This window comes from Hemitrygon akajei, chromosome 10 (genome assembly GCF_048418815.1).
Source record: "Hemitrygon akajei chromosome 10, sHemAka1.3, whole genome shotgun sequence".
Taxonomy (NCBI): Eukaryota; Metazoa; Chordata; class Chondrichthyes; order Myliobatiformes; family Dasyatidae; genus Hemitrygon; species Hemitrygon akajei.
In genome coordinates, this window is record NC_133133.1 from 147,626,860 (window position 1) to 147,645,426 (window position 18,567).

General features: G+C 39.4%; 1 protein-coding gene across 9 annotated transcripts in view; it reads left to right on the forward strand.

Annotated features, from left to right (window-relative positions):
* Positions 1-18,567, forward strand: part of cacna1c (calcium channel, voltage-dependent, L type, alpha 1C subunit) — a 737,294-nt gene that overhangs the window by 549,834 nt on the left and 168,893 nt on the right. For all 9 annotated transcript variants that reach the window (XR_012100621.1, XM_073059289.1, XM_073059283.1 and 6 more), the window contains exons 26-27: positions 9,784-9,930; positions 17,230-17,431. Coding sequence is in view for 8 of the 9 variants with exons in the window: in XM_073059289.1 (XP_072915390.1) it covers positions 9,784-9,930; positions 17,230-17,431 (349 nt within the window). In the remaining variant the exon portion in view is untranslated. The remainder of the gene's footprint in view (positions 1-9,783; positions 9,931-17,229; positions 17,432-18,567) is intronic.

Consider the following 18,567-nt stretch of genomic DNA (forward strand, 5'->3'; position numbering starts at 1 on the left):
ACTGATGAAGTGGGATCATTTTTGAATTAAAAATGTTAACCTTTGATCAAGAAGTACTCTGAGAAGGCAAGCATAAATTAAAATGAATGCTTTTCCCAGGCTCTAACTTAAATTGGACTCATGTCATGCTCTATTTCCAGTCATATTTCTTTCTAATATCTGTAGGAATTAAGCACTGAAAAATAGAGTGATTAAAGAAACACTATTATTCATTTTCCTATTTCTCCCTCACCTATCTAATTGCTTAACTGAGAGGACAGGCAAGAAACTTGTTCATATCTTTCTCATAGCACTACTTCTTACCAACGTCAACAGAATTTCTTTAAGATCATTCAACCAAAAATTTGTTTTTAAAATGTATGGCATTGGCTGGCCTTTACTTAAACCACAAAGGATCAAAGTGCGTTATGCGGCATGTACTCTATGTTTCATTTTCCACAGACTTGAATTAGCAACCTGACAATATGTATTAAGAGTTTGCACTTAAAACAATTTTTAGAATTTGTTTCCACTTTGTGAAACAAGAAGTGCAATTATACAAGCAAGGGTTATATGGTCAGACAAGAAAAAAATGAGTTTAGTTACACCAGACACCATTTGATATGGCAGCAGATCATTTAGCTTTTCATTTGTTGTAGTTTTGAAATTACATCATGTCATCTACTCATGCTTATTTTGAGAATATTGACACTAGAGTTAAACTGAAGTACAGAACACGGACAAGAATTTGATAGTAGGAACTGCAGTCAGATTATACATACTGCTCATACTTGCCAGTTTTGTTTACACTTTGATAAGAAATTGGACTTGAAACTCATTAACTAGATAAATTAGGTTAGAAACAGCATTAGGTGAAAGTATGAACTGAACTAAATATTTGATTTTGTTTAATAATTTATGGAATTTATAGCTGGAAGATAGATACATATAAGAGTAAGTAAGACCTACTCACAGGTCTCGCTAATTATCTTCCTTATTTATCAGATTCTATCATTTGCAACTTTTTGTTCAAAGCTGAAAGTTCACAGTAAATTGGAGTCTGTAGTATATATGTCACCCTGAGATTCATTTTCTTGCAGGCATCCACAGTAGAACAGAGAGATACCATAGAATTTATGATAAATGGAAAAACCATGTACAAAGATTGACAAACAACCAGTGTGCAACCATTATCAACAGTAGTTCAGGAGCCTGATGGTTGAAGGGTAATAGCTGTTCCTGAACTTGATGGTGCAGCCAGAAGAGAGCGTGGTCCAGATGGTGGGGGTCCTTGATGATTGATGCTACTTTCTTGTAGATGTGCTCAATGGTGGGGAGGACTTTGCCTGTGATAGACTAGGCTGTGTCCACCACTTTTCCATTCTTGGACATTGGTATTACCATACCAGGCCGTGATGCAGTCAATCAGGATACTCTCCACTGTGCATTTCTAGATAGATGTTTGTCAACGTTCAGATGGCATGCTGAGAAAATAGAGGCACTGCCATGCCTTCCTTGTGATGGCACTTGGTTCTTAGCCCAAAACAGGTCCTTTGATAAGGACAAGGAATTTAAAGTCATCAACCATATCAGGCTTCGATCCCCTAGGGAGGATTGCATCATGGGCCCCTAGTTTCTTCCTCCTATAGTCAATAATTAGCTCTTTGATTTTCGTGAAAGTGAGTAAGAGGTGGTTGTGGTGCCATTAAACCAGATTTTCTATCTCCCTCCCATATATGTTCAGAATATCATCCATTCTATATGTAAAGAATGAATACCCTTCAGTCTGCCTTTAAAACTCCTTCCTCTCATCTAAATCTAGTTTTGGTTTTCATCTTTTTACAATGAGGAAATATATGGTTGGATTGAGTTGTTCTCCAATCTTGGCAATCCATTTGCAAACATTTCGTCGCCATACGAGGAGACATCATCAGTGCGCTGTTCACTTGTGGTGTGTCTTCTGAATATTTGGCTTTTGTATACTGCTCATTCAGTTGATTGGTCATCATTACAAAAACTCAATTGTGACGTAGAGAAGGAGTCTCCTCGCTGACTGGTTGCATAGTGAACTCTGCATAGTCTGGAATTTTACCCGCATTGGGTTGTAAATGGGATCAAGGTCTATATGTCTGTTTATATAATACTTTGCAGTAAAACTTGCTTCTAGGAATGCTCTTGCATGCCGCGTGTTTGCTTGAACCATGACTTTCACTGAGCCCAGTCGAATTTGTGCCCCTCCCGATCTTCATGTGTAGAGACTGGGGAAAGTTGGCCACGCTGCTTGACAGTCAGTTGATGTTCATGCATCCTTGTGAATCGTTTTCTCCCAGTTTGGCCAACATAACATTTGGTGCAGTCTCCACATTGGATTTTGTAGACCGCATTGGTCTTGTCCAATAGCTTGGTTTATTCTTTAAGTCTGCAGAATACTCTCCTCAATATTGCTGTTGGTTTATGTGCGACCAAAATTCTATGTTCTTGGAGAATTCGGGCTGTCAGTTCGAATGTAAGGAAGGACAACTCGTTTGGTTGCTTCTTGGTTGGTGCGTTGTCAACCTCTTAGCCAGCTTCATATGAAGTTACATGGGTATCCATTTCATGCGAATACTTTGAAGGGATGTTTCTCCTCGTTATCCTTTGGCCTCACCATCCTGCAGTGTGTCTCTGCTCTTCCTTACAAGGTTTTGATACAGTTCTTCTTACGTGCATTTGGATGGTTACTGTGATAGTTTAGGATCTGATCTGTATGTGTTCACTTACAATAAATGGATATTTCTAAAGTGCCATCTGTGTTTCTATTGACAAGCACGTCCAAGAATGCTGGTTTCCCCCCAGGTTTCTGTGATCATTGTAAACTTAATATCGTTGAACATATTATTGATTAGTTTATAAGTTCTTTCAATTTTGTTGCATTTTGCTATAACAAAGGTGTCAGTGGTGTAACAGACTCAATTTTAGGGTTTATAATTAGCAACACCATCTTTTCTAAGTTTTGCATGATGGCTTCCGCTCTGGATCCAGAGATGGGTGACCCATTGGTGTCCCTTTCAGCTGCTTGTAAAGTATGGTGTTAAATTTAAAGTCGGTACATAAGCAGAATTCTACCAGTTTCCACATGCTATCTTTACTTAGTGTCCCATCTTTTGGTTCTTCATTGGGGATTAGTTCTGTTAGAGTTTCTTTGACTGGGCTAAGATTGATGGAGGTGAACAGAGGGGAGATGTCAAATGATCATTGTTTCATCATCATCTATATGGATGTTGTTCAGTTTGTTCAGGAACTGTTGTGTGTTATTTATTGAGTGTTCATATCCTGCTATTGGGTATTGAAGACACCCGCCACATTTCTCTCACTAAGTTGTAAATGGGGGAACCCAGTAATGATACAATTGGATGTAGGGGTGTTCCTGCTTTATGAACCTTTGAAAGGCCATAGATTGCACAATGTTAGCATCATTTGCCTTAATTTTTCAACGCTCATGTTTCATGAGTTGTTGCAGGTCATGAAGCAGGAGATATATTTTGATTATCTAGCCCATCTATGCCTCCCATAATTTTATAAATTTCTATCAGGTCACCCCTTGGCCTCATTTGCTTCAAGGAAAACAAGCTTAGTGTATCCAGTGTCTCCCCATAACCAAAGTAGTCTAATCCAGGGAACATCCTGCTGAACCAGATTCAGATTCTGTTTTATTTATCACATGTCCTGTACATTGAAACATACAGCAAAACTGGCCATTTGCATTGACAACCAGCACATATAAGGACACGTTGAGGACAGCACACAAGTGTTGCCATACATTCTAGTACCAGCATAGCAACAATGACATAACAAAACAAAAACAACCAAACAAACCCCTTTTCCAACCTTCAACCTACCCACACATGAAGACACACAGACAGGCCTCCAACCCCAGGATAGGCCACCTCTGGACCTCCAATCATTGGACCTTGACTTTTGTATCCAGGATACTGACCTGGGGATCACTAATTTCCATCTTTAGAGTCTGCCAACCCAAGTTCAGGCCTCAACTTCCAGGATCACAAGGCCCTGTGGCCATGGGACTCGCAGACCTGGAGGGGCCACTGGCCTTCGTGCCTCCTGCCCACACAGACCTCTGACCTGGAGGTCATCAGCTGAAAATCACTGGTCTCCTCATTGCCTGCTAACCCAGCCTCTAGGATCACTGTCCTTCAACCATAGAGCACTCAGACTCCAAACACCAGCCCATAACTCGTCATTCACTACCACTGACCTCTAACTCTCCCTAATCCCTTCCCCAAGCCCTAATATGACCCTTAACCTTCTGTGCAGTCCCCAAAACCATCCCAATGGACTTGATGAACCTGAGCCATGGCCTTGACAAGCGTCGCAGCTTGGCACCATCTTCACTGGTATCATTCCTCTGCACTCTCTTCACCACAATTCCACCCTTCCTTTACTGTGGTGACCAGAACTGCATATAATGCTTCAAGTGCAGCCTAATCATTGTTTTATCAGGTTGTAACATATAGTTGCAAAAATAAAAGTTTGTGAACCCTTTGCAGTTTCCTAGTTTTCTGCATTGATCTTTCATAAAATGTGGTCTGATCTTCTGAACTAATCTGCCTGAACTAATAACACACATAAACAAACAATTGTACTTTTTATATCTTTCTTGAACACATTGTTTAATCATTCACAGTCCAGGCTGGAAAAAGTATGTGAACCCTTGTATTTAATAACTGATAGCAGCAATAGCAGTAACCTCCACCAAATGTTTTCTATTGCTACTGACCAGACTTACACAACAGAGAGGAGGAATTTTAGATTACTCCTCCATACTGTTTCAGTTTATCAATATTTCTGGGATAACTTGCATGAACAGCCCTCTTCGAGTTATGCCATAACATCTCATTTGGGTTAAGATCTGGACTCTGACTTGGCCATTCCAAAACATAGATTTTCGTCTTTTTAAACCATTCTGTTGTTGATTTCAGGTCATTGTCTTGGTGCATCATCCAACTTCTACTAAACTTGAGGTGACGGACTGCTACCCTGACATGCTCCTGTAAAATGTCTTGATTCAAGTTTGATTTTTTTGTTCCCTCCACTGCAAGCTGTCCAGGCCCTGGGGCAGCAAAGCAACCCCAAACCATGATGCTCTCTGATGCACCATCAATAACTCACTCTGAGACGTAAGAAGTGAGATATCGGCTTTTATTGACTGGAAGAATGAACAACACAACATCCTGGAGAATGAGGGCCGGCCTCAGGCCTCATTCGCCTTTATACAGGGGTTTGTGGGAGGAGCCACAGGAGCAGTCAGCAGGGGTCTGTTGGGAGCAAACCACTCTGGTATATGTAGTTCACCACACTCTCTGCACCATGCTTCACAGTTAGGATGAGGTTTTCATGTTGGTGTGCAGTGACCTTTTTCCTCCAGAGGTAGCGGTGTGCATTTCTGCCAAAAAAGTTCAACTTTTGTCTCATCTGTCCACAGACCATTGTCCCTGAGACACTGTGGAACATCAGGTGATCTTTTGCAAACTTGAGACATGCAGTGGTATTTTTTTTTTTGGAGAGCAGTGGTTTCCTCCGTGGTGTCCTTCCACGAATACCATTCTTGTTCAGTGTTTTTCTTACAGTGGACACAGGAACAGAGACTTTAGCGAATTCTAGAGATTTCTGCAGGTCTTCTGCTGTTACCCTTGGGTTCTTTTTCTACCTCCTTCAGCATTCATTGATTGGAACACCCAACTCCAAATAGCTTTTTTAGAAGGCGCTACCCCAAAGGCTCACATGCTTTGAACCGAGACAGTGATTGATTAAATGGTGTACTCAGTATTGACAAAAAAAGTACAATTGTTTATGTGTTAAGCAGATTGTGTTTGTCTATTGTTGTGAATTAGATGAAGATCAAACCATATTTTATGAGTAATTAGTGCAGAAAACCAGGTAATTGCAAAGGGTTCACAAACTTTTTCTTGCAACTATATTTTACCAACTCTTATAGTCTCTGCCCTGATCTCTGAAGGCAAGCACGTCATATGCCTTCTTCCCCATCTTATTGTTTTGTCACATTCAGGAAAATATGGACTTGGACTCTTAGGTCTCTCTGTTCATCAACACTCCTGAATGCCCTACCAATTACTGAGTATGTCTTAACCCTGTCTGACTTAAAAACAAAAATGTTTTCCCTGTTTTAAATCATTTTTTTAAAAAACAAAGCTGAAACAAAAAACTAATTTGGGCTTTGCCGATATTAAAGCTGCATCATTACATTGGGATTTCTGATATTTTATGGTGATAAAAGTGATCAGACTTGGTAAATATGAAAAATAATAATGGACATTATAAACATCTAATCTGGTGAACAGACCTTCCTCTGAGAAATAAAATACCTATAGCTGATTTCTCAGTGTCAGAAATGTCTGTTTTCTATAATAAACCATATTGTATCACTCAATAGTAACTTATTGAATGAGTACTTTTCATGCAAACAATGTAATTCAAAGTGCTCTACAATGGAATAAAGTGCAAGGTTGAATAAATAGGTGTTGAGCTAGTGTTTAAAAGTGTCAAATGATCCTGCATCCCTTATAGTTTTAGGTTCTGAGTTCCACAGTTTAAGAGTTTAGTTCAAGAAAGCTGACCTGCCAATTATCTTTCGAGAGTGATTGTTGAAACTTAAGGGATTGGCAGAAAAAGACCTGGGGGTTCGAACAGGATTATAAAAATGAAAGCGATTCTGTAATGTACTTTGGTCCCAGACCACTGAGAGATTTAAAAACAGAACTTTAAAATCCAGATACAGGAAGCCAATGCTGAGTGGTTGGGATTGGAATGATATGCTCATTCTTCCTGGTTTTAGTTTATACTTTGCTAACAAAGTATACGCTTTGCTTCTTTCATTTCACTGAATAATCACCTTAACACTACCCATAATTAAATTAATGAAACATATGCTGTATCCACTCATCAATGAATGGCAAAAATATTTCATTATTGTTATTATTGTTACTATGTTTAAAATTACTGTAAAATAGATGGAAGAACTTGCTTAACGTCATACTTCTGTAAGTCATGTCGTCTATAATCCAGAGAGCCCTTGTGTTTGCTTCATGTGTTGCCATAAGCTTTTAGGTTTCAGATCAGGGCGTGTAATGAACTTGGACATGATTGATTACAATTGAATGTGAAGACAAGTTTCCAGAGCTGAAGAATTTACTGCTTAATTCAATGTTTCTTTAAATTCATATAAAAGGATCTAGTTGTCCCAAACATTTGGCTAGACATTAATTGCAAAATATCACTTATGCAATCTCATTCTGTTTACGAATATCATGTGGTGGGATAACAAAAGCATACTATAAACAATATTTCACATTTCCATTGGATTTTTTCAAATTTTTTTTCAAGATGTGGTCGTCACTAGCAATGCTAATATTTATTGCCCATCCCCATGCCTTTGAGATGCTGGTGATGAGCTACGTTATTTAAGAACTGAATTCTTTTGAATGAAGCTGCTTATATGATGACTAAGGCAGGAAACTCCAGGAGTTCAATGCAACTATGCTGAAGGAATGGTGGTATATTTTCAAATCAGAAAGGTGTGCAACTTGGAGAATTTGAAGTTCATGGTGTCCCCAGCACCTATTGTTCTTAGAGCATGTTTATTCAAAGCAATGCATTTACTATATAGCATTTTCCACAAATAGGTCTGTCAAATATTTTGTTAATTATTCAAAAGTTATACATTTGGATGGATTTTGCCAAATGGCATCATCAATGGTGGGTAGGGCAACTACACTGTTGCATCTTATGATTAGAAATCTAAGTTCAGGAATTCCATTCCTGTTCATAGTAGCTTGTCAGTAGAGTGCAGAAGTTGGTGTCAGCATGACACCTTATTTGAATGCTGACAGCAACCTGCAGGTCTGAACTGGCTGTCTAGCAGCAGTTTGTACAAATGGCTCCTGAAAAAACCTGTACTGTACTGGTCTGGAAGAATGTCATTGGAACATACAAAACTCAAAAAAGGCTCGATGAGATGAGAAGAGACGATATTTCTTCTGCCTGTGATATCTCAGAGTAGTGAGTGAACTGTTTAGTGCTGTAGTGAGAAGAATTTTATCCATGCTGGCCAGTGATTCATTGGAATTCTTTGCTCAAGAGCGCTGTAGGAGCTCAGTTGCTGATTAGATTCAAGAAAGAGATAGTAGATAAAGTAGATTCCAGTTAATTGGGCCATTGGTTAATTGGGGCAGCTGTTTATTTGGAACAACTCTTAAAGAACAAAAACTAAATCGAGAAAATAGCCAGGATTCCCTTCATTTATGTGAGACATTTGCATGGCGTTAGAGCAGGCTAGTGGCATTGTGATAAAAGATCATCCTTGATCTTACTGATTGGAAGGACAGGCCTACTCCAATATCAATTTCATATGTTCTATTTCATTCATATATTTATTCTTCAGCCTCCTTCCACCAACCCCTGCCACACTCGCCAGCCTGACCCTCCAGTCTGCCCCGATCGAAGCATCCCCTCCTCACTGCCTTTCATGAACTCCTATGAAGCCAGGCCTGATCCCTTACAACGCCAAGTGCCATTCTTCCTCAATTTCCCGTTAAGCATCAGGTCCTGATATTCCTCTGATTCTTCAAAACTGTCAGCTGCCATTTTTTCTGTGCATCCCAGTGACTTACTGTTATCCCATCCCTGAAGTCACTGCACTGCCAGTCTTTCCCCTTTGCCCTTATCTCATCATTAGCTGCAATTTTCCATCTCTATTTTATATATCTTCCACATATTTGTTTTATTCCTACCAAACTCAGGATCAGGAAAAACACTGGATATCATAATTTTGAAAATATGCAATACCAAGAGTGCTTTTAGTGGAGAGCCAATCACAGCAATGGTCCAAGGCATTGTAGTATACCTGTCATGGTGCATGAAAATTTCTAGACACGTATGCCTTAAATTAAGAATTAATAAGCCTAATGTAAATTGTGAAGAGAACATGCTTCAAATTAAAATTAAGCTTCCTCTGGTTTCAGATGAAGTGCTATGAATGGGCATAACATGATATATCTTTGACAATAAGGAAAAAAAGGACATAAGCAGTATATTTCATCACTGACTTAAAATATAGTCCCATTGACAGTAAAGTTTTTGTGTCTGTTTGCTTGCTGACTAGCTCCATAGCTGTCTTTGGAGACTTGAATATTGAATTCTGTCCCAGCAAGTGGAAATTTTATGTATTCCTATGCAGAGGGGAGGATTTCTACCTCTCTAAACACTTACTTAAACCAAGGATATTACAAAATACTTCCCTGAAAAACAAACGTGAAAGCAGTTTGATGATCTTAAAGCGAATGCATGCGTAACATGATACCAAATCTACACGGTGTAAGACTTTGCATTCTGTGGAAGCTCTTTTTTGTTTTGCTCTGGAATACGTCTTGAATAATAGTTTTAATGACAATGTAATGTTAAATATGTGTGCAAACTGAAAATCTTGTTTCATTCATATCAGATCTATGATATGAAACCTTATGAATTTTCAGCTACAGTATTAGAAATTGAAGGTAAAAAGAGAAACAACTGTAAAATTATTTTAATACTGTGACACTGTTTAAATTATCATGAAATTAATGGAAACGAATGAGCAAGTGGGCTCAGAAATGGCCAGAGTGCAAATTAAATATTTGGTCTTATATTTAATGCAAGGTTCAGGAAGAGAAAATTGCTTAACAGGTGGGATTGAAAAGTTTTTACACATTGGATATGAAATTTATGACCATATTTATTTGCTGTTGACAGAGGCCAGTATATTTTGTACAAAGATGGGGATGTAAATCAGCCTATGATAAAAGATCGGGAATGGAAGAATAGTCCATTCGACTTTGATAGTGTTCCCTCTGCTATGATGGCCCTGTTCACTGTATCTACTTTTGAAGGATGGCCACAGTAAGTACCATATTGTCTGCAAATGTTGCAAAAAATTGAGTTACCAATTAATCTAAGTGATTGATACTTATTCTTTATTCCATTTCATGAAGAAATGATCTGACATAAACATTAATGTTGAAGATAATGATGGGTATGTTGCCCATTTAGCAATGGTAACTGCCATTACGGATATGGAATTTATAAAGGATTCCAAGGAGCATATCAAACTCATAAGCAAGAAACCCATTATATATGTTATAGCTGCACATGAAATCTATAGTGTTTGACATCAGCAACTGGATTTTAAGTAACTCTAAGTAACAAGAATCTGATCAGATTAAATTGGAATACATTTCTTATTCTTTTAGTTTATTTTACCGAGTACATGACAGGAACTATCTGAAGGAAATAACAAATGACTGTACATTGTGGCGTAATTAATGGAACTGCTACCTTATGGCTCCGTCAACTAAGGTTTAATCCTGACCTTCAGCAGTGATCGTATGGAATGTGCACTTCCTCCCTGTGACTGTTTATCTCCACCCCTTCCTGTTTTCCATGGGAATCACTCTCTCTGTGACTCCCGGTCCCTCTTGCTTCTCGGGCAGTTTCTCTGTAACTGTAGGAGGTGTAACACCTACCCCTACACCTCACCATCATTCATGACCCCAAAGAACCCTGCCTGGTAAGGTGGACAGTCTCAAGCAAATGATGCTTCTTAAGTGACCTTGTCCTTCCTGAGGAGACTAGGAGGTTGAGGATAAATGTAAATTAGAGGAAACACTTATAGTCCACCAGGACAATCTACAATGTGATGGCATAAATATTGAATTCTCCAGTTTCAGGTGACCTGCTCCCATTTTGTCCCTTTTCTCTCTCCTCCAGATACCCAATTCTCCATACCCTTACCCCATCCCATCACCTTTTCTTTCTCTTCGTCTACCCACTCCATCTGCCCATCACACTTGCATTCCATCCACCAGTTCACTTCCCCATTCCCATCTCCCTCCCATCCTCCCTTACTTGATTCCATGCTCCAGCTTCTCTCCTATCAGATTCTATCATCTTCCGCACTTTGCTGCCTCCAACTATCTTGCCTCCTATCCTCTGTTGCTATTTCCACTCTCCCCTCCTCCAAGTGCCTATCATCTCTCCTCACCTGAATCCACCTCTTGCCTACCAGCTCTTGAAATGTCTTCCGTACCCTTCCACAGATGCTCCTGACCCACAGAATTCCTCCATCAACATGTTTATTTGCTCCATATTCCAGTATCTGCAGACTGTTGTGTCTCATTTGTTCCCGTTGTTGTCCCCACTGAGAGAGATCGGGTTGAGCTCTTCATTCCTTTTCACAGCAGTTAGCACTTCTTAAGAAAAAGGGGAGAGAAAAAACAAAGTGTAGACCAGTTAGACTGATGTCAGTAGTTGAGAAGATGCTGAAAGTTAGTATTAAGAAAGTGGTAACAGGACTTTTAGAAAATAATGTTGAGCAGAGTCAACGTGAATTTATGAAGAGAAACCCCATTGGTATGTTTGAGGTTATAGCTAGTAGGTTAGATAATGACAAATAAATTGATATGTATCTGAATTTTCAGCAGCTCTTTGATAAGGTACAGGAAATCATTAAGCAGCATACACATTGTTAGCAGTAATGTACTGATAGGAATTGTAAATAAATTCATGAATAGAAAAGAGAGAGTGGGAATAAACAGGTTAATTACACATTGGGAAGATGTGACCATTGGATTGCTGCATGGATGCAAGCGCTCCAATTATATAGATTCTCAAAGAAATCGCATATTGGGGTATTGTGTCCTGGTCTGGTTTCCCAGTCTAAGGAGTTGAATTGAGGGAGTACCAGATTCATCCCTGAGATGGTGAGTGTCATAAGTGGAGAGATTAAGTAGATTGGTCCCATATTTTCATGAATTTCTAAAAATGAGAGGTGATTTCAGTAAAGTGTCCAAACTTCTTCAGTACTTAAGAGAGTGAATGTTTAGATGATACTTTCTGATGGTAACCGTAGTGTCAAAGCGCCATTCAGGATACAGGTGATGAAAATTATTATTAGTTTAATTTCCCAAGAGAACTGTGGGGACCTAGTTGTTGATTATACTCTAGAAAAAGACTGATAAATTTTTAGATTTTTTTTGATGGTGGAGCAGAAACAGGGGTTGAATGACCTACTCCTGCTTCTATTTCTTCCATTCCTTATTAATTCTGACATGCTTTTTGTGTCCTCTAATCCGAAGACAGATCCAAAATGCATATTAAACATGATTGTTCTTTCAGTTGTCCCACCATTAACACCATCACCTCAGCTTTTAAGGGACAGATATCTACAGTACTGTGCAGAAGTCTTAGGCACATGTAAAATATTTTGTAAAGCAAAGATGCTTTCAAAAATAATGAAAATGGTCTAAATATCAAGAAATACTATAAAGAGCAGTAAACAGTAAAAACTAAATCAAATCAATTTTTGATGTGACCACCCTTTGCTTTTAAAAGTGCATCAATTCTCTTGTACACTGTCGTGCAGTTGTTTAAGAAGAGTAGTGGCAGGTTGTTCCAAGCATCTAGGAGATCTTCTGCAGTCTTTGGATGTTTTGCTTGATTCTGTCTCTCCAGGTAATCCCAGACAGCCTCGATGATGTTGAGATCAGGGCTCTGTGGAGGCCATACCATCTGAAACTAAACTGAAAAAAAAGTTAGGGTGCCTAAGACTTTTGCACAGCACTGTACTTCTGCTGCTCCTCTTTTGAATACTTTCAGAAGATCTAACAATTTGTTTTAATTTTCCATCTTAGTTTACACTAATATTCTAAATTTCCTGCTTTATGAACTAACTAGACTATAAGACCATAGGAGCAGAGTTAAGCCATTCAGCCCATTGAGTCTGCACTGCCATTCCATCATGGCTGATTTATTATCTCTCAACTCCATTCCTCCTGCCTTCTCCCTGTAACATTTGATGCCCTGACTAATCAAGAACCTATCGATCTCTGTGTTAAATATACTCAGACCTGGCTTCCAAAGCCATCTATGGCAAAGAATTCCACAGATTCCCTATCTCTGGCTAAAGAAATCTCTTCTCATCTCTGTTCTAAATGAATGTCCCTCTATTCTGAGGCTGTGTCCTCTGTTCTAGACTCAATCACTATAGGAAACATCCACTTACAATATTCCATAAGTTTCAATAAGATCCCCCCACCACGTTCTTCTAAACTCTAGTGAGTACAGGCCCAGAGCCATCAAATCCTCCTCGTACATTAGCCCTTTCATTCCTGGAATCATTCTCGTGAACCTCCTCAGTCACTAGTCACTGGCAGCCAACCCGAAAAGGCCCCTTTTATTCACACTTCTTGCCTCTTGCCAATTGGCCAATCTTCTATCCATGCAAGTATCCAGTAATACTATGGGCTCTTATCTTGTTAAGCAGCCTCACATGTAGCACCTTGCCAAATATGTTCTGAAAATGTAAGTAAACAGCATCCACCATCTCACCTTTGTCTATCTTCCCTATTATTTCATCAACGAATTCCAACAGAATTGTCAGACAAGATTTCTCCTTAAGGAGACCATGCTGACTTAGACCTATTTCACCATGTGCCTCCAAGTAACCCAAAATCTCATCCTTACTAAAGGACTCCAGCATCTTCCCAACCACTTAAGTCAGACTAACTAGCTAATAATTTCCTTTCTTCTGCTTCCCTCCCTTCTTAAAGAATGGAGTGACTTTTTCAATTTTCCAGTCCTGTGGAACCATTCCAGAATCTAGTGATTCTTCAAAGATCATTACTAATACCTCATAATCTCTTCAGCCACCTTCTTCGGAACCCTGGAGTGTAGTTCATCTGGTTCAGGTGACTTACCTAACTTCAGCTTCCCAAGCACCTTCTCGAGTAATCGCAACAACACTCACTTCTGCCCCATGACACTCTTCAATTTCTAACATTCTGCTGGTATCTTCCACTGCAAAGACTGACATAAAATACTTATTAAGTTTGTCCAGCATTTCTTTGTCCCCCATTACTATCTCTCCAGTGTCATTTTCTAGCAGTCCAATATACACTCTCACCTTCTCTCTTACTCTTTATACATCCAAAAAATCTTTTGATATCCTCTTTTATATTATTGGCTAGCATGCCTTCATATTTCATCTCTTCTCTTCTTATGGATTTTCTAGTTGCGTTCTGTTGGTTTTTAAAAGCTTCCCAATCCTCTAACTTCCCACTAATACTTGCTATATTATAAACCCTTTCTCTTGCTTTTATGCTGTCTTTGACTTCTCTTGACACTCACAGTTGCCTGATTCTGCTTTTAGAATATTTCTTCTTCTTTGTGACTTATCTATCCTGCACCTTTGGAATTGCATCCAGAAACTCCAGCCATTGCTGTTCTGCTGTTATCCCTGTTCGTGTCACCTTCCAATCATCTCTGACCTATTCCTATCATATGCCTCTGTAATTCCCTTTACTCCACTGTAATACGGATACGTCTGACTTTATCGTCTCCCTCTCAAACTGCAGGGTGAATTCTGTCATATTATGCTCACTGCCTCCTAAGGATTCCTTTACCTAATCAAATTTGACTCATTATACAACACCCAATCTAGAATTGCCTTTCTCCACAAACTGCCTGCTTTAAATGGCCTTCCCATAGCCATCCTAAAATTCCCCCTCTTGGGATCCTGTAAAAACCTGATGGTCCCAATCCACCTACATATTGAAATCCTCCATGACTATCATAACATTTTCCTCTTTACATTCCATTCGGAGGCCTGTATATAACCCCCATCAGGATCTTTCTAACCTTGCTCTACCCACAAGGATTCTACATCTTCTGATCCTATGTCACCTCTTTCTAAAAATTGGATTTCATTTTTAGCAAGAGAGCCATCCCACCTCCTTTGCCCACCTGCCTGTTCTTTGGATTCAGTGTGTATCCTTGGATGTTAAGCTCCCAATTATGATTTTCTTTCTGCCTCATCTCAGTGATGGCCATAACGTTATACCTGCCAATCTTTAAATTTGCTGCAAGATCTTCTACCTTAATCCATATTCTGTATGGATTTAGATATAATACCTTCAGTCCTATGTTCATCAATCTTTTTGATTTTGCCCTCATGTTCCACTTCAACTCATCCCACTAATCTACAATTTTTCAGTATCATCAGCCTGTCCTTCCTCACAGTCTCACTGTACACTGCATCTACTTGTATACCAACTGCCCCATCCTCAGCCCTATCACTCTGGTTCCCATCCCCTGCCAACTTAGTTTAAACCATCCCCAATAGCTCTAGCAAACCTGCCCATAGGATATTGCCCCCCTCAGGTTCAGGTGTAACCTGCCCTGTCCTATCTTCCCCAGAAGTGATCCCAGTGATCCAGAAATCTGAAACTCTGCCCCCTGCACCAATTCCTCAGCCACTCATTCATCTCCCAAATTATCCTATTCTTACCTTCACTGGCACTTGGCACAGGCAGCAATCCAGAGATTATTTACTACGCTGGAGGTCCTGCTTTACAGCTTCCTACCTAACTCCTCATATTCTCTTTTTAGGACCTCCTGGTCACTGAAGACTTACCCGTCTGCAAGTCTACCATTATTCTTTACAACTCTCTATCAAAGATATTTCTTTTGTTCTACACATCCCTCCCCCACCTTCTCTCCCTCTGAAAACTAACTTGTGTCCCTCGCTTTTCCAGTTCTGACAAGGGGTTGAAGACTCAAATGTTGACTGTTCCTTTTTTTCACTGATACTGCTTGATCTGCAAAGTTTTTCCAATACCTTGTGTTTTTGTTCCATTTACTAGTTCCATTTACCTACCACCTCCTGAAAAAAATGCAACTCTGCACTGAATTCCCTACTCATGTACTAATATCTTGGCGAGCAGTGTAAATTCAAAAGAATTGACAAATCATCATCCAGGAAATTTCCCAAATAAAAAATAACCAATAATCTGATCATTTTAGAAGCAGTAAGTTCAATTTCTGTCTTAAATACACCCAATGACTTGACAAAACAGCCCTCTGAGGCAACAAATTCCACAGCTTCATCATTCTCTGGCTGAAGAAATTCCTCATTTCAGTTTTAAAGGGACACCCCTTTATTCTGAGGCTGTGCCCTCAGACACTAGACTTTCATACTGCTGGATACATCCTCTCTATGCCAACTTTATCCAGGTCTTTCAGTATCTGGTAGTATTCCCCTCATCCATTTGAACTCCATTGAGTACAGACCCAGATCCATCAAGCATCATTACGTAATTCACTACCGGGATTATTCTTGTGAACCTCTTCGGAATTCTCTCCAGAGTCAGCACATCTTTTCTTAAGTACAGGATTTAAGATTGTTCACAATATTCCAAGTATGGTCTAATCAATGCCTTGTAAAGTCTTTGCACTATGTCCTTGCTTTATATTCTAGTCCTGTGAAAATGAATGTCAATCTTGTATTTATCATCTTTACGATCACCTCAACCCGCAAGTTGATCTTTAGGGCATACTGAACCAGGATCCCAGGTCACTTTCCCTCTCTGATTTCTGAATGTTTTCCCCATTTGGAAAAATCCAGTGGATATTTCCATTAATCTCTTCATTTCTCACCTAATGCATAAGAACATAAAAACTTAAGAAATAGGAACAGGAGTCAGTCACCTGGCCCATCGAATCTGATCCACCATTCTATAAGATCATGGCTAATCTGGATGCGGACTCAACTCCACTTGCCTTCCTTTTCCCCATAACCCTTATTTCTCCTGCAATGCAAAAATCTATCTATCTGTGACTTAAACAATCGAAAACAATCTTTCCTTATAATTCAGGTACTCCAGACCTGGCACATCCTTATAAATTCTTTCAATCTTATATACTTCTTTATTGTAGGTAGGTGACCAAGACTGCACACAATACTCCAAATTAGTCCTCACCAATGTCCTATACAACTTCAACATAACATCCCACATCCTGTACAGAATAGTTTGAATTATGAAGACCAGAAGCTTTCCTTACATCCACTTTCAATGAACTATGGATCTGTATTTCCCTGATCTGTTTGTTCTAAAGCATTCCTCAATACCCTACCCCATGAGGGGGAGAAATGCTAGATGCCTTCCAGAAGGTATCTACAATTTCTACCCATTAACATTCCTTCCGCCCCCCCCCCCCCACCCCACCACCCACATCTGGTCAACACAAAAGAGTATTTCTGAAAGGGTAAGAGTTTTTAAAAAGTTATAAGAAGTAAAATAATACAGTAAAATTTTATATAGTTACAATTAAACATTTGCATATTTTCCCATCTTATGCTCGCAGGTTGCTTTATCGGGCTATTGATTCTCATACAGAGGACACTGGTCCCATTTACAACTACAGAGTGGAGATATCCATATTTTTCATTATTTATATCATTGTTATTGCCTTCTTCATGATGAATATCTTCGTGGGTTTCGTCATTGTCACATTTCAGGAACAGGGAGAACAAGAATACAAAAACTGTGAGCTGGACAAAAATCAGGTGAAGTATATAATATAAGTTGGAGCCATAATTTAAAAAAATGACTTTGTTAGTTACTGACATTTGGCATTAATTAACAAATAATTATATCATTACTGTTCAATTGTTTCTGGTAAATATTTCTGCAAGTAAATTGGCATCATTGGTAATTTATCATTACTCCAGAAAACATACAGATTGCTATCAGTTAGCTGATCTGAAATTTAAGCATCTCATCTGGATGATGAATGATACTGATCCAATGCCTTTAAAGATACAAAAATGAGATTGCTACTCACTGACAAGCAGAGTGGCCACAGGGGATTATCCACTATCTAAACTATTCCCATCTGTTTAATTTGCTTTTAATGGACCCGCTTTCCCTACTGTATGAGCAGCGTGACCGCAACCAGGAAGAACGCTCTTGGCACTGTTCTAGCAGAGATTGAGACGGATACGCTGGATGTATAAATTCATTCTAGGTAGCACGGGTGCCATAGTGTGATTAACAGGATTAAAAAGCCAAATACTTCTTGGAAACCGAGAATCTAAATAGACTTAAGAAGGAACAGGTTCTTAAACCACACTTTCATAGATCACTTGTAATACCCAGATTCAGATTATTTATTACATGTACGTTGAAATGTAACATTTGCGCTAACAAACAGCGCAATCTGTGGATGCACTGGGAGCAACACGCAAGTGTCACCAAACACTCTGGAGTCAACATAATAATGCGTACTTAGGTAATAAATTTACTTTGTATTTTGAGCACAAGCAACAGCAAGAACAAAGCATGCCCTTTCCTGGCCTTGCGTACCCCTCCCATTCACACACACACACACACACACACACACACACACACACACACACACACACACACACACACACACACACACACACACACACACACACACACACACACACACACACACACACACACCTCCAATCCCAGCACAGGCCGTCCCTGGCCTTCTGACCTCAGGTCCTTGTCTCCGGATTCTCAGACTCACAGACATCGGACCTCCAACTTCCAGTTCCTGGCCCATACTCACAGGCATTGGACCTTTGACTTCTGCTGGAGCTTCTCTCCTTAAGTGCTTTGATTCCAGATGGATTTTCATCAGCCATTTTTGCATTTGCTTAGTAATTTGTGG